We start from the raw sequence: 13818 nt of genomic DNA, 5'->3' as shown, positions 1-13818 counted from the left end.
TTCTTCACTACTCAGTTTTTTATGTCCCTAGAATAAAGCCAAAGCATTTGGGGGGCCTCCAACGTGGCCGAACACATTCAGAGGCGATGATGTGAGTAAGAAGGTGTATCTCCCAGTTTTTGCGCAGTGTTCACTGAGTGCCTTCAAGTCCCAGAGCTCTCCGATAGGTAAGCCGAATAGACTTAAGAAGTATTGGTGAAGCACTGTTTGTACAGATTTTGTTAGCTCGAGGATAGCTATAGAGAAGAATTCCGTTTTACAGGGGGGAAACTGGGCAACTTACCAAGGTCACCAACATCCCCTCGTTTCCCATTTATAAGAGAAGGATATGTCTCAAAAGCAATAGCATCACCGGCAACAGCAGCAAAATGTTTGTTCCAAAACCATCGCGCAGAATCCTCACTGCCTTCGACACCAACTGCTGTATGAGCACTTAATGCCTTAGCTTGGCTTTCCGCATCTAGAGTATCTAAAGCCTCCGTGAAACCTGTGCGAATAATAAATACATCGCCTTGTTTGAACTCAGTGCCCTGAGCCTTTGCGACCTTCTCAATTTCTGCGATAGTGATACGTTTATCCTCGAACGGGCTAAAATCAATACCATTCTGGTCAGCCCAGAGCTTATAATCAATGAGGACGCCGCGTGCAACGATACAGCCTCGTGAGTGCCAATCTATCAAAACCTGGTCAGCTTTCGCCTTCTTAATCATTAGAAGAGCGGGTGAAGTTACGATTTAACGTCGGTATCTTTTGCTCCTTGTCAAAGTGGCCAAAATCTTGGGTGAGTTCCTCTACAGTTGGTTGAACACCATTGTACGCTTTTGCTGTCGGTTGGTGGTTGAAGTGAACTGAAGGTTGGCGTAAGCATATGTATAGTTGCGATGATTTGCACATTCGAACTCACCAAGGCTATCCCATTGAGAGCTGCATTGTGTGTTGAACTCGATCTAGGATATGCTTAGTTGGGAAAGCTGCTTAAATACAAATATGGGAGAACGTATTGATAGATAAGGGAGCAAACTAACCTCTTCGTCGAAGCCGTGGCAATTCAGTGGAGTGTTTGCTAAGGCAATTACTTTGTGCTTTAGTCCCTTACGTAAGAAGCCTGGTGTAGCTATCGCGCCGAGGGACCAGCTGTAAAAGATCAGAGATGGAGAAAGTGTTGCGGATTGCCATCAAGAGAACATGGATAGATTATATAGAATAACATACTTCAACGATATAGAGACGCCGTCCCTTGCTTCCGCGTATGCATCTCGAACAACGTCTTGGGTCAGAAGGTTGATTGTCCCGAAGACATCCTTTTTGCCGTCCTTATCAAATAGTCCCCAAGCACATCCTTGAGGCATTCCATCAATCTTTGGCAGGTCGTCAAAATCAGGAAGCCTTGGAGACGACATGACGACTTAATGCCGAGTAGGTCTACAGCTACGCTCGAATACGTCAAGAAGTCGTTTGGTGAGAGATAAGAATAATATCCTTATGTCCAATACGTAGAGAAAATCAAGAAAATTCCGTAATGAGCCTCCATTTCACGCTGATGACCAAAAATATTTGGAGCTCTGTCCGCGAAACTGCTAGCTTCTGGCGGAATGTCGCTATCTCTTGGGCCATTGTCCATTGCACGGAAATGATTGGCTAGTGATGATGAATGGATTAAATGTTTAGCATCAAACATAACTCCAAACCCTGCTGGAACGGACATCCAAATCGAATTCCCGGTCATCTTTATTCCCATTAAGAGTTTCATGAAGCCATTCCACCGGAGAAGGCATTGGAGCAGCGAAAGGGGAAGCGATTCGTCCGGCAGTGAACAAATGCAAAGAATTAACCGACCCCGCACTTTGCTCACGGGAACGATCACAATTGCCTCACTAATTTGCAGGTCGAATCAACTTCGCGATTATATGAAAACCGAAGCCCCAATCGAAACATGCGTGAGAGACGGCGAGTACTTAGTTGGCCAACAGTCGAGCCAATCGGATGTATGGCAATTCCGGTGGAGTTTGGATTTGGTCATCCGAGAATCTCAACACACCCCATGGGGTTTTGACTTAGAATACTTGGTCTCGGCGTCTTCCTTGACCTGGTTTGATTGTCCAGCCTCTGCCCACAGCAACATGCATAAGTCTAAGCAGCTACAGGGATGCTTTGGATGAACGTGCACATCGGCCATCAACAATAGCTGCAAGCAATAAGTACCTTGACTCTTCGGTAGTCTTCTCCGGGAGGTATATAGCCTCGGTGAACAGTGGTAAAGCAAACAAGCTTTCATAGGCAAAATGTATAGAATTCCGGGAAGAGAAGGGTTGTTCGTTCCTCCCTCCAGTCGAAGCGGAGACAAATTACCAGTTGCTATCGCGGAATATCTTGCCGGTCAAGGAGACGCTTCGACACAATTTTGCAATCTCATTGATGATCGTCATGTGGTAGTAAGCTACTCTTCTCAACTGTTATTCAAGCTTGAGATATAAACGTTAAGACTGGTCAATTGGTGGGGATTTGTGCCTGATAGGAATAAGGAAACAGATTTCCTTTAATCCTCAGGCGAGACCTGTCAACACAGTATATCGTACTGTAGTGTACCTTGTGTGCAAGTTCAATCGGCGAAATCTTGTGATAGGAAGCTCTGTCATACGTTCTGTATAGAATCAAAAATAATCAAATACTCAGTTCATGACAGACGAAAGATTAAAGATGGCAGGAAGAGTAAGCAAATGGCATCTAGGCTGTGGTTCCTCTCGTCTAAATTGCGCCAGGGTAAACTCGTGGAGACGCATTTCCCCGCATTTTCTAGTTCTAGTTGAGAACACCTCACATTTTCCCTGAACCATGCTGGTATATTTCTTGACTGAAAGCACTCCTTTACAGCATATAGTATGGCTAAACAAGGTCTACGCAGCGGTAACTTACGAATGTAAAATACCTCCCTGAATACTGGGCTGTAGATTTGACGGGACTTGCCATCGCGAAACTTCGAATTACCCTGTTAAGTCAACCTTTCAGAAGGAAGCATTCGTGCCCAAAGAATGGAAATCCCATATATTTTTCGATGAGAATATGTAAGCGCATTGCCGATTTCATTCACTTTACGCTTCGTGGTTAACCTTGTCTACCCAGTTACATGTCACCGGTTTCACCAGATTTACGCAGACCATATATTCATCCACCGGATATGCGAACAAGTTACGCGTGTGTCAGGTGCCGCCGGCAAAAGCTGAAGGTGAGAAATGCTGTTCACCTTTAGTGACCATTTACTTCAATATGGCACACCGTCCATTAAGCTGACAAGTTCACTTAGTGTGATGCGGAGAAGCCTTGTTTGCTCTGCCGCAGGGTAGGTGTTGAGTGTGAACCAAGAAGCAGCGCTCGCAGATCAACTGGTTTATCTAAAGCACCCACGTCCAGGAGTTCAAGGAAATCATCCGCTACACAATCCTGTCATTTAGAGCCAAATGCGAATCCCACTGGGCAGACTCATCATGGGCGTGTAGAAACATATTCTGTGTTCAACCTTAGCACTCCCCCAGCTAGTGCATATAGCGAATCAATCACACATCGAACCCAAGTCCAGGATGAGCCAGAAAATCACGAATTCGGCGCCAATAATTCCTCTATTGGTTTCGCCAAAAACCTCTATGGTAAAGAGGCAAGCAATAACCCAAAATGTGCGGCATCCATCCCCACAGAATCTCGTATTAACCAGTCAAGTTCGCGCACGTGGACTCTACATGGCATAAATATGCCGGATGTAGATCTTATGCAGAGTCTAATTGACGAATATTTTCGAAGAACGCATTGGTTCATCTTCGTGTTCCATGAGCCAACTCTTAGAAACCAAGCAAAAGATATCATGGCGAAGTCGTCGTGGGCGACACATGAGCGCGGCACTGTGTTGACTACACTCATGGTTGCTGCTATGGCTCTTCAAGCTGTCTCGAATGACGAGGGATGGCCAAAACATGCTACGTTGAGGCAAAAAGGCTTGGACTGTACTACTTTGATTGATCAACTCGTCACAGAGGTTCGATACCACCTCCTAGATCTCTTGGAGGACGGTCGTATCGAAGCAGTTCAAGTATGCATTCTCCTTGGAACTTTCTATATCTTCCACGGCAATCCAAAATCCGCCTGGTCTGTCCTGGGCATGGCGACTAGGGCAGGATATGCACTTGGTCTTCACTCACAAAATCCGGGTTCGTCGGATCCAGTCCGGACTCAAATACGTCGAAGATGCTGGAATCACTTGAAAGTCGCAGATACGTATGCATCTATGATATTTGGCAGACCGACATCACTCGACCCTGCGTTCGGATCTATGCAACCACTTGAAGACATAGATGACACAATAATATCCACCAAGGATCTGAGCATATCGGTCGATGCACCTTCACTATCTCGACTTGCGTTCTACAGGCTTAAATACCGTATGTACGAAATTATAGCCGAGATTCTGAGTCGCTTCCGTTTGCTCCAGATCCGCTCCTCGCCCAATTCTAGCGACTGGACGTCCTTGCTACAGATAATTCATGAAATAACGGAGAAACTTGACGTGTGGAGGTCGAGCATTCCACTTCATCTTCAGTATGAACACTGGAAAGACATGGGTGTCGATGGCACTGATCCGCACAAACTCGCAGATGATGCAAGCCGATCTCTTTTCATGCAGGCCATGGCAGTTCAATATCTTTACGACTCAACCGTAATTTTGCTGCATCGACCCGTACTGGAGAACACCATCTCGACGTTTCAGAGTTCAGAAACGCCAAAGAGCACCCAGACAGGAGAGCCTTTCAAGACCTCGCTATCCGTCTCTGTTTCTGCAGCGCTTCGAATATCACATGCTCCTATTGAGGTTCTGACGCACCAAACAATCATTTCATATGCATTGATGCACCTCTTCACTGCGGGTGTCATTCTCTGTATACCCCCTCACACATCGCCTTTGAACACCGTTGCGCAAACCTGCAAGAGTGCGGTTGTGCGCATCATCATTTGCTGCAGAAAGTTGCGCGATCACAGCCCTGTTGCCGGTTTAACACAGCAATTATTAAGTGACCTTCTGCGGATCACAATTCAGCGAGAGATGGACGCTGCGTTGCTAGACGAGGGTCGAAATGCTGAGTTGAGCGACGTTCCGGCAGCCACAACCTATGAGCGACGAAACAATGGTGACCAAATGACTCCGATTTATGATATAGCGGCTCGAGAGGTTCCGACATCATCATCATCAAGCGGCCTCATGAATGGATATTCCGCTTCTGGTCTTGGGAGCGATACGTCCGGCTACTGGGCATCGTCAAACACGCCCATCACTCCCCAACAATCCAGTCCGGATGAAAGAAGCATCGCGGAAATCAGCGCATCCATCGACGGCAATAGATATGATCCAGACTCCTCCCTTAGATCGCTCTATTATAATGACTGGCTAGATCCGCCGCATGAAGTTCGTGCAGTCGGCCCAGCTGAATTCATGTGGCCATTCCAGGCATTTGGAAACGGTTCGTTTATCTCTCCACTACTCCGATTTTCGTGCACGTATCCCCCACTAACTTATGTACCCGTGTAGCTATGTTCGGGCTTGGCACGGAACCGCAGTTGCCACTTTGAAAACTTGAGGCTCACAGAGCAATGGCTGGTAGACTGTATGTCTAAAACAGTGCCTTAGTTTCATTCGCTGTTGCATCTTCCTATACATGATGGAGAGATATAAGTTATTAGGCGATGATGCTGTACATGGGAAGGAGAAGATGGACGGCGAAGCATGAACCCAAGGTGGGAGCGATGACGACCAATAGGAATCGAGCTGAAAGAATGGGACGATTACCTAGAAAGGCTAGTCCCAGACTGGCTACCACACGATCCTTGTCGTTGACCTCATCTCGTGTACAATTGGACTGTGACAAAAAGTCAACTCGGATGACTGATCTCAGCGTTTCCCGATCAGACTTTTGCATTAAAAGTCGTTCCGCCATGAGTACCCATCCACCGTCATTGTAGGCCCTCTCCATCGCATATTGAAAGCCGGCAATGGCCGATGCGCCGCTGCGCAATGGCAATGCTTCCGCCGGTTCCAAGAAAGGTGCGCTGCTTGCACACGCCGCTTTCACGGCAGCATTGGAAGGACTGGTTGAACTGACCGTCGTTGTACAGCGTTTCACTTCCTCGCCGGCTTGACGTCGGGCACCTTCACAGCCATCCTCCTGCAGCCGGCGGACCTCCTCAAAACCCGCATCCAACAGTCGTCTCACTCCAACATCCGCAACCCGCTCCTTCACACCATCCGGCAAATCGCCGCCTCGCCTGCGCCAGTCAGACAGTTATGGCGCGGCACCGTCCCCTCCGCCTGGCGGACGGGCCTGGGCAGCGCCTTGTACTTCGGCAGCCTCAACGTCATGCGCAGTAAGCTCGCCGCCGCCGGCATCGGCACCGTCCCGCTCGCGCCGGGGAACAAGTCCAGCAGCGCCTTGCCGAAGCTGTCGAGCACGACGAACCTGCTCACGGGAGCCGTGGCGAGGACGTGGGCCGGATTCGTCATGATGCCCATCACCGTCATCAAGGTTCGCTACGAGTCCTCGTTCTACAACTACACGTCGCTCGCCGCCGCGTCGAGGGACATACTGCGCGCCGAGGGCCTCCGCGGCTTCTTCGCCGGGTTCGGCGCTACGGCTGTCCGTGACGCGCCGTACGCAGGCCTATACGTATTTGGCTACGAGGACTGCAAGAAGCGGCTTTCGAAGCTGACGTCTGGGACGAGCGCGGGGACGAATGCCGTCATCAACTTCACCTCGGGCGTCATCGCCGCCGGGACCGCGACGGCCATCACAAACCCGTTCGATGCCATCAAGACGCGGCTGCAGCTCAAGCCACAGAGATACGGAAACATGTTCCGCGCGGCGAAGATGATGGTGCAGGAGGGAGGCCTGCGAAGCTTGTTCGACGGCTTGGCGTTGCGCATGGCACGAAAAGCCATGAGCTCCGCGTTGGCCTGGACCGTGTATGAGGAACTCATAAGAAGAGCAGAAGTGAGATGGCTGGCAGCCGCAAAGGAAGCAGTGTAGCATTCCACTCTTAACGTGTTTGAGGCAACGACCTCTTGCATGATACTTGCTGTATTGTACTCTACTCAATGTACCAAGATGATCATGGAAGCTTTTTAGGGTGAAAATGTACACATAAATAAGGATGCTTCACGATTTTCACGAAGAATGGACAAACTTCTATTTAGAAACATCGCATTCACGCTAATAATGCAGGTAAGGTGAAAAGCCAGTATAAAACTTCACGAAACAAGATGCGTCGAAAAAGAGTGGACGACAGATGAACCGGAGCACTTCCTGTGTGGTCCGTCGTCCATATCCCATACGTATGCAATGTTGCGCCTGATAATGTGGACCGATTCATTCCGTAGCAGGGTATCAAAGCAGCCGTTCATCCAGGGCTAACAGCCTCCATGCGATTTAGTCACAACTCCAGTCCTCCTGATCCTTCACCCGCGGACGTCGTAATTTCAGAACCTAATTCTGAATTCAACGCTTCGAAATCTCGTGGATCTATCGTGCCAACGAAAGCTCGTTTGACAAACGTGTGCCACACCTTGTTCGCTTTTCGTTTTTTTGGCTTCTTATTACTTTGATTCGTCTCCGTATCGTCAATGCTATCAGCGCCAACACCATCAGTCTCATAATTGTAAGCAGCATCCTCAGCGTGCCCAGAGCTTCCAATAACCTTAGCCAGGTCGATGAAGCTCCGCACAGTTAGGTCCTTGAGACCGTAGATCTTGTCGCTAAAGGTATCGTACTCCACCTCAAACTTGAACTTCCTTGGATGCGGCTTGCCCTTCTTGACTTTACCAGAGTGCTTGCCTTCTTTCCAACGTTGCTCGTCAATATCTTGGACATCTTCACTCTCTACGGACTGTGCAAAATCGTTGTTAATATGAGTCAAGTTCGCGAAGTATTGGGTATACCCAAGCAGTGTAAACGTCTGCGGGGAGTAGGCAGGGCCTGGAGGCGACGACTTCGAAGGAGGTTTGGGAACCTTGAACTTGTACTTCTTGGTCTTCTTTTTCTTTTCCTCATCTACGTCTTTGTCCGATGTCAAATGCGAACGTGCAATATCCTCGGCGAACTCTTCGATGAATGACAATTTGCTCTGGTCATACGACAAGGAGAACTGCTTCGGATGTGCTCGATCGACCGATCCCTTCGACGGTGAAGAAGAGTCGGTGCGCAAGGCGTCTAGATTCAGATCTTCCAAGCCCGTTATGTTGTATTCGAAAACGCGTATGGTCGAGAAGAAATTTGGCACGACGCTGGGCCCCACGAACGACACGCTGTATCTCTCACCAAACTCGCCACCAATCTTGCTGAGAGGATTCTGATCCTTGCCGGAGCCCTTCTTTCCTCTGAACACGCTCAGAACAGTATCAGCCCACGAGACACTGTCCTTCTCTTCATCCTTATCTAGACCGGATCGGAGCACCTCCCCAATCGACGGAATTTTGGAGAAGTAATCGCGCAAGTCGATAAGATAATCCTGAGCCGACATGATGGAGAACTCCTCACCCGCCGCATTCTTCGTCTTGGCTCTACCAAGACTGGCAGGCGCGCGGCCCTTCTTGAAAGTCTTCTTGATGTCCTTGAAATCCTGCAGCATGAAATGATCGATATTCATGTGGCCAAAAATGCTGCCCACGATTACATCTCTGTACTGCTTCTGCCAAAGAGCGTATTTCTGCCAACATGTCTCGTCCCAGCTCATCTTGCTGTCCACGCGCGCTGGCGGTACGTGGCCCATGAGTATCACTTTCATGCCCCGCGAGCGCATGATCTCGAGCTGTATTCGTAGCCATTCAAAATGCTCGTAACCAGGTTGTTTCTTAGACGAGCAACCGTCGACGGCCGAGTTCGAATCGAAAAAATAACTGCAGGAGGTCAGCTGTCGATCAGGACTTTTCGCAAGAGCACCCACAGAGTGTTCAAGCTGATGACAGCCAGCCTATTGGGAATGACCTCGACGAAAAACCAACCACCGCGCGCAAACTGGTGTCTCTGCTCCTCAGGTATGAATTGCCTCCACACGTCCAAGTAAGTCTTGGTCCACTTGTTGGGGCCTTCCAGAAAAATATTGTGGGGGAGGATATCGTTATTGCCTAACGTGGGCACGATAGGTATTATGAAGTCGTTGTAAGGATCCGGGTCATCCACATTGTCCGGCTTGCCAAAGACTTCCCAGAACTTTTGCAGCACTAGCTTGTTCTGTGAGACTACCTGTGTTTCGCTGCGAGGTATACGCTCGTCGTTGTCATGCCGGGCCGAGTCGCCGGTCCAGATGACGAAGTCGATTTCATCGCGGATGTTATCCTTGATCCAGTCAAAAGTTGCGTTCAGCAGCGACACGGGACTGTCGCAGTCGCTCGTCTCCGCGCCGTAATAGCCAGCTGGGCCTTTTCCTCGATGGCAAGCGTCCTCGTCGGCGGTGGATGAGTAGATCTTGTAGAATGGGTCGGGATGGATGTCTACGAGAGCAAAAGTCAAAACGACATGCTTGCAGTTCGGAAATGGTATCTTTTACCAGTGATATGTAAGAACTTGCCCTTTAGTCGCCCTGCACCGTTATCTCGCATCGAAGTCTGGGCATAGACCCTTGGGGTCGATGCAAGAAATGAGGGGTGCGCCACGCAGCTGGATCCAAGGCTGCACAGCAGCGCGAGGTACTGCAGGATACGCTGAGTTCTCATCTCGAAGACAGAGACATGGGATTCTGGAGGAACGCGACACGCAACAGGTTGCAGTTTTGGGCGGAGTATTAAAGGGAGCCCACACACAAGCCTGAGCCAAAATCGATGGGTTTTGGGGATGCACGTCAATGGCGGCGCACGCAGCCTCAAAGCAGTTTGACACTGCGCTCCGGGCCAATCAACGACGGCCCTTGCGTCACGGGCTGGGGTTTGACTTCACCTGTGGACAGTGTTCAGATGGTCCAGCGACAGCGTGTGAACTTGTTCTTGAGCCAGATGACCGTTCCACGCCCAGCACTGGTCTCGTGCGCGTGGGGGACGAGGCCATGCTGGTCCAGTCGTGCTGGAGAGCTGAGCAGAACAGCTGTGAGACAACGACCATCATGGTGTGAACCATCCGCTGGTCTCCCACGCAGAGCAGTCTCGACCTTGCTAGAGACGGCATGGTTGAGCGACAAAAACCATTGATGACGTAAGAACGGCGGTTCTTCCAACGCAAACCGAGCTGCAACGCTGGAGATGCTACGCAATGAGACTGGATACGGTCGTGTGGACGAACGTGCAAGCCATCTGGGCGAGTTGGCTCTATGGCAGATCCGACTACGCCTTCATTTCAAGGACCGCTATGCACGCTTATTCTGTACTACAGATCGACCAGCCGGATCTCGCATCGCCCTAGCCCTGGATCCGATGCTCGACCCCGGACCCAGTCTTGTGGACCGGACCGTCTTCGGCACCTCGTCGCGAGCCTGCCCTCTTATTCCTGTGTCACTCATCTTGACCCGTTATGATCCAAGTGAATTGGCCCACCGGCGGATAAATGGCGTAATGATGGTGATGATGATGACGATGCCGATGATGATGCAATCTGCTGCCCATGTGTCCTCAGACCGGACCAACAGAAAGAGAGAGAGACATTGCCATGGAGCAGAGTAGCTGAGAGTTTCAAACTAAGAGCTAGACATGAAGATTGTTGACGACGTGAAGCAAGCTGCGGTCTCGACACTGATACATGCAAGATGGCAGGCAGAAGATCATGTTTCTTATCTGATTACCTGACGAGACAGCACAAAAATTATCCGCGAGACCATTTATCCATTCGCACTTGCCCTGACCGCCTCCCTTCTCTTTTCTAGGTCTTCCTTCGTCACGTAGCCTCCCATCCTTACGCCCTCTCTTATCAATACATCGAGACCTACTGCCGCGTTGGTCATCTTCCCTCCGAGATACAGCATCAATTCCTCGCTGTCCTTGCACGCAAGCAAGCCTCGCTTGTTGATCTTCAATAGCGCCAGGGCAAAACAGAACATGTACCGGCCGTCGCAGAGGCCAAACAGTATATCCCAGATGCGGTACAGTGGTTCACCGGAAAGACACGCAGCAAACGCCGATATAAACCAACCCGGCGTGAACATGTCCAGATTAACCATGTGCGTCCGAAGGTGCTTATGCAGATTGTTGCCGAGTAGATCCACGACGTAGCTGATGAGCACTTTACCATCCGTGTCAAGAGCTCGACTCGAAACCATCCCGTCCTGGTCGTAGTACTCGGGTGGGAGTATGTTTTCGATAATTGCTGCAAGCAGCCAGAACGCGTCCTCGGCCGAAGGCAGCATTAGCAGCAAATTCGCAGCAATGATGTTCAACCCTTGCGAGTACCCTATTGTCGGATTGTACTGAGCGTACGCGACGAGGACGTCCGTGAGCTTCGTCTTGCCAATGCCGTTGCGGAAGTATACGTTGTTTCCCAATGTTCTCTCCACATCTGCAGCAATCTCGTTCCGAATAGACTGCGCCAATTCCGTTTCTGACAGAAGTGCTTGAAACTTGCCAGGCTCGAGTAGGCTATTGGCTCCGGATCTTTCCATCCACACTTCTCTTCGAAGAGAGATAGGAATCCCGGAAACGATGAGGGTGTTGAACTTCTTCCAAGTTTCTGCCGAAACAGTGCCCTTGCTACAAAGTCGCGAAATGTCGGCCATACCGTAGTCGCTCGAGGCTCGCGCCAACGCCGCCGGTATGTTGGCACGCAGCTGCGTGTGAAACGCCATCCACTCACTCATTCTGATTCTTTGCTGTCTGTCGTGTGCTTCGTTCAGCTTCTCGAGCAAGGCATTCAAAGCTCTTGTGCTCTCTGAAGCTTTTGTGGGCGTAACCATAGTTCCAGAAGCGGATGTTGGAACAATCGTGGCGGTTGATTGTGACAATATCTCCGAGCTTGTGGACCTAGTCATCTCTGCCGTTGGCGTATTAGGCCCTGATACGTCGATGAACATCCTTACACCCCCTGATGGGTTTGAAATGAATCTGACTGCCGGTCCAGAAGGAGCATAGCACAAAAGTTCGCCCGAATTAGAGGCGCCAGTAGATACTAGATATGAGGAAGCGTCATCCTGAGAGTTCGGTGTCTTCAAGGATTCCTCTATGTCGTCGTCGCTGACTGGAAAGCTATTGACCGAAGAGCTCTCAGACAGCTCACCAGGTTGGTAAGGTAAAGCTTCTTGCTGCCGCGTCTCCCTGCTGGCGGTGAAGAAAAACCCAAGGCGATCGATGGGGATGTCATAGGAAGCCCCTTTATCGTCTCTTAGAGCAGGAGGCAAGGTTTCTACTTCGATGGGTGCTCTTAGTTCGAGCGAGTCGGGACGCAGTGAGACGCTGCCCCGGTTGGATCTACTTTCTTTGCGGCCGTCTTTTGATTCTCTCTTGTTGCGCGCTGCAATTGCTTTCAATGAAACACTTGCATCTGCATCTGAGTTAGCAAAAAATATGCCTGACAAGAGGTTTGTAAAACATATACCTTGAGTTGGGGGCTTGTTAAGCAAGTTTTCAACCACATTACTTGATGTTCCCGAGCCCACCGTACGGATGGATGCTGGTTTTGATGACCGGGTGGAAGGCTTTTGGGGCTCGATCATCTCTCCATTTGTGCTATCTAGAATTAAGATCTTAGCATTGAGCCAATAGAATCGTGGCCTTTCGCCTGAGTGCCACTTACCCAAGACATAGTGACCATTCGGACTGTCGACGATTTGGATCTGACCAGGGTACTCCGGGCGCACAAAACGTTTAAAGAGATTCTGCACATTTTTGTACTTGCGATTCTGCTCTTCAAGTTGTAGCTTGAGGAGTTCGTTCTCATCTCGAAGCCTCCTGTTCTGGTCCATCAAATCAAGTTTCATATTCCTTTCTGTCGCAATGCGGGCATTACACTCAGCTAAATCCTTCGAGTACTGGCGCAGGATTGAGATAGGCCCCCCATGATTCTCAATAACCCGTTGCACTTGGTCATCTGAGGCATTTTCGAGAGGGTCTGCCGCATTCCAATCTGGATCCTTGAAAACAGCTCCGGGGGAATCTTCCTGCGCGCTCGAGCGAAATGTGAGACCAGCGAGGATGGATTTGTGCAAACTTGCTGCTCCTCGTAAAGTCTTACCTATCGATGAGGTTTGCTTTCGAGGTTGAACTGGCGTCTCTGGATTGCTGCCTTCCGACGATGTCCTTCTTGAGGGTCCACATGAGCGTGAAGCTGAAGAACGACGATCAAGGTGGCCAACGATGGTCCCATCTACAAGGCTGTTGTTAGATCTTGTTGCTTCACGCGACGAACGTTTGCGTCGCACTGGAGACGCAGAAGAGTCAGGAGATAGTGACGGAAAGGAAGTCAGAACTTTTGGTGACCCTGTGACCGCTTCAGTGCTGGTTCGTCTGCTCGATGCAGAAGCTGCAATATGCGAAGCTGAACGTTTTCCTCGTATGGATTTGGCGCCCTTTGAATCCATACTCGTGAAGCTAGACGCTATGAACGAGGATTATTCGGCATAATCATCAGTCCAGGGGGTTATCTTCTCTACCAGTTCCCAAAGGCCTATTAGAGTGGCTTGATTGGTGATGACCGCATACGACTGATGTCCGAGTTACAGAGCTGGAAAGCTTGCTTCGAAGCACAAAGTCTGTCTATGCAGAGTTAAATGAGAGGCTGGAAATGTGACGGATGTGAAGCGTTGAGAATTACCATGGGTGATTTGGTACCACTCGCAAACCAGCTTACATGAATGATGCGAGTCGTAAAGCTTTCG

At 49.8% G+C, this 13818-nt stretch overlaps 5 protein-coding genes across 6 annotated transcripts; 2 read left to right on the top strand and 3 right to left on the bottom strand.

Moving 5' to 3' along the window:
• Positions 1-27: 27 nt before the first annotated feature.
• Positions 28-1472, bottom strand: PV09_02603 (uncharacterized protein; the record flags this gene model as incomplete). Its single annotated transcript, XM_016355675.1, has 6 exons — positions 1213-1472; positions 1026-1134; positions 905-947; positions 732-848; positions 284-673; positions 28-203 (listed from the first exon to the last, which is right to left on the bottom strand). The coding sequence occupies exons 1-6, from the start codon at positions 1398-1400 to the stop codon at positions 28-30; spliced, it is 1023 nt and encodes a 340-aa protein (XP_016216811.1). The 5' UTR covers positions 1401-1472.
• Positions 1473-2836: 1364 nt separating this feature from the next.
• On the top strand, positions 2837-5898 carry PV09_02602 (uncharacterized protein). Its single transcript, XM_016355674.1, has 4 exons — positions 2837-3062; positions 3121-3223; positions 3302-5501; positions 5570-5898. Exons 2-4 carry the CDS (start codon positions 3125-3127, stop codon positions 5608-5610), a joined length of 2340 nt encoding a protein of 779 aa, XP_016216810.1. The 5' UTR covers positions 2837-3062; positions 3121-3124; the 3' UTR covers positions 5611-5898.
• Positions 5899-5903: 5 nt separating this feature from the next.
• On the top strand, positions 5904-7271 carry PV09_02601 (uncharacterized protein). Its single transcript, XM_016355673.1, has 2 exons — positions 5904-6082; positions 6154-7271. The coding sequence occupies exons 1-2, from the start codon at positions 6031-6033 to the stop codon at positions 7059-7061; spliced, it is 960 nt and encodes a 319-aa protein (XP_016216809.1). The 5' UTR covers positions 5904-6030; the 3' UTR covers positions 7062-7271.
• On the bottom strand, positions 7230-9902 carry PV09_02600 (uncharacterized protein). The gene is made up of 3 exons (XM_016355672.1): positions 9577-9902; positions 8974-9520; positions 7230-8926 (listed from the first exon to the last, which is right to left on the bottom strand). Exons 1-3 carry the CDS (start codon positions 9740-9742, stop codon positions 7465-7467), a joined length of 2175 nt encoding a protein of 724 aa, XP_016216808.1. The 5' UTR covers positions 9743-9902; the 3' UTR covers positions 7230-7464.
• A 764-nt stretch (positions 9903-10666) lies between these two features.
• Positions 10667-13800, bottom strand: PV09_02599. Of its 2 annotated transcripts, XM_016355671.1 has the most exons (4): positions 13755-13800; positions 12738-13696; positions 12540-12674; positions 10667-12485 (listed from the first exon to the last, which is right to left on the bottom strand). In XM_016355671.1, exons 2-4 carry the CDS (start codon positions 13519-13521, stop codon positions 10834-10836), a joined length of 2571 nt encoding a protein of 856 aa, XP_016216807.1. In that variant the 5' UTR covers positions 13522-13696; positions 13755-13800; the 3' UTR covers positions 10667-10833. The 2 variants fall into 2 exon arrangements, with proteins under 2 accessions (XP_016216807.1, XP_016216806.1); XM_016355670.1 differs by having other exon boundaries at positions 12738-13800.
• Positions 13801-13818: the final 18 nt, after the last annotated feature.

This window comes from Verruconis gallopava, assembly GCF_000836295.1.
Source record: "Verruconis gallopava strain CBS 43764 unplaced genomic scaffold supercont1.6, whole genome shotgun sequence".
NCBI lineage: Eukaryota > Fungi > Ascomycota > Dothideomycetes > Venturiales > Sympoventuriaceae > Verruconis > Verruconis gallopava.
The sequence above is the reverse complement of the archived record's forward strand: the minus strand, read 5'-3'. Positions and strand labels throughout refer to the sequence as shown.

What these genes read in the sequence shown, in the direction of transcription:
- PV09_02602 (XM_016355674.1), top strand. Translation starts at nt 3,125, where the DNA reads ATGTCACCGGTTTCACCAGATTTACGCAGACCATATATTCATCCACCG. An exon ending in GCCGCCGGCAAAAGCTGAAG is followed by an intron (nt 3,224 to 3,301) that starts GTGAGAAATGCT and finishes AAGTTCACTTAG; the next exon opens with TGTGATGCGGAGAAGCCTTG. An exon ending in ATTCCAGGCATTTGGAAACG is followed by an intron (nt 5,502 to 5,569) that starts GTTCGTTTATCT and finishes GTACCCGTGTAG; the next exon opens with CTATGTTCGGGCTTGGCACG.
- PV09_02601 (XM_016355673.1), top strand. Translation starts at nt 6,031, where the DNA reads ATGGCCGATGCGCCGCTGCGCAATGGCAATGCTTCCGCCGGTTCCAAG. An exon ending in TTCCGCCGGTTCCAAGAAAG is followed by an intron (nt 6,083 to 6,153) that starts GTGCGCTGCTTG and finishes GTCGTTGTACAG; the next exon opens with CGTTTCACTTCCTCGCCGGC.
- PV09_02600 (XM_016355672.1), bottom strand. Translation starts at nt 9,742, where the DNA reads ATGAGAACTCAGCGTATCCTGCAGTACCTCGCGCTGCTGTGCAGCCTT. An exon ending in CAAGTTCTTACATATCACTG is followed by an intron (nt 9,521 to 9,576) that starts GTAAAAGATACC and finishes TTGCTCTCGTAG; the next exon opens with ACATCCATCCCGACCCATTC. An exon ending in GTCATCAGCTTGAACACTCT is followed by an intron (nt 8,927 to 8,973) that starts GTGGGTGCTCTT and finishes GACCTCCTGCAG; the next exon opens with TTATTTTTTCGATTCGAACT.
- PV09_02599 (XM_016355670.1), bottom strand. Translation starts at nt 13,521, where the DNA reads ATGGATTCAAAGGGCGCCAAATCCATACGAGGAAAACGTTCAGCTTCG. An exon ending in GAATGGTCACTATGTCTTGG is followed by an intron (nt 12,675 to 12,737) that starts GTAAGTGGCACT and finishes TCTTAATTCTAG; the next exon opens with ATAGCACAAATGGAGAGATG. An exon ending in TAACAAGCCCCCAACTCAAG is followed by an intron (nt 12,486 to 12,539) that starts GTATATGTTTTA and finishes ACTCAGATGCAG; the next exon opens with ATGCAAGTGTTTCATTGAAA.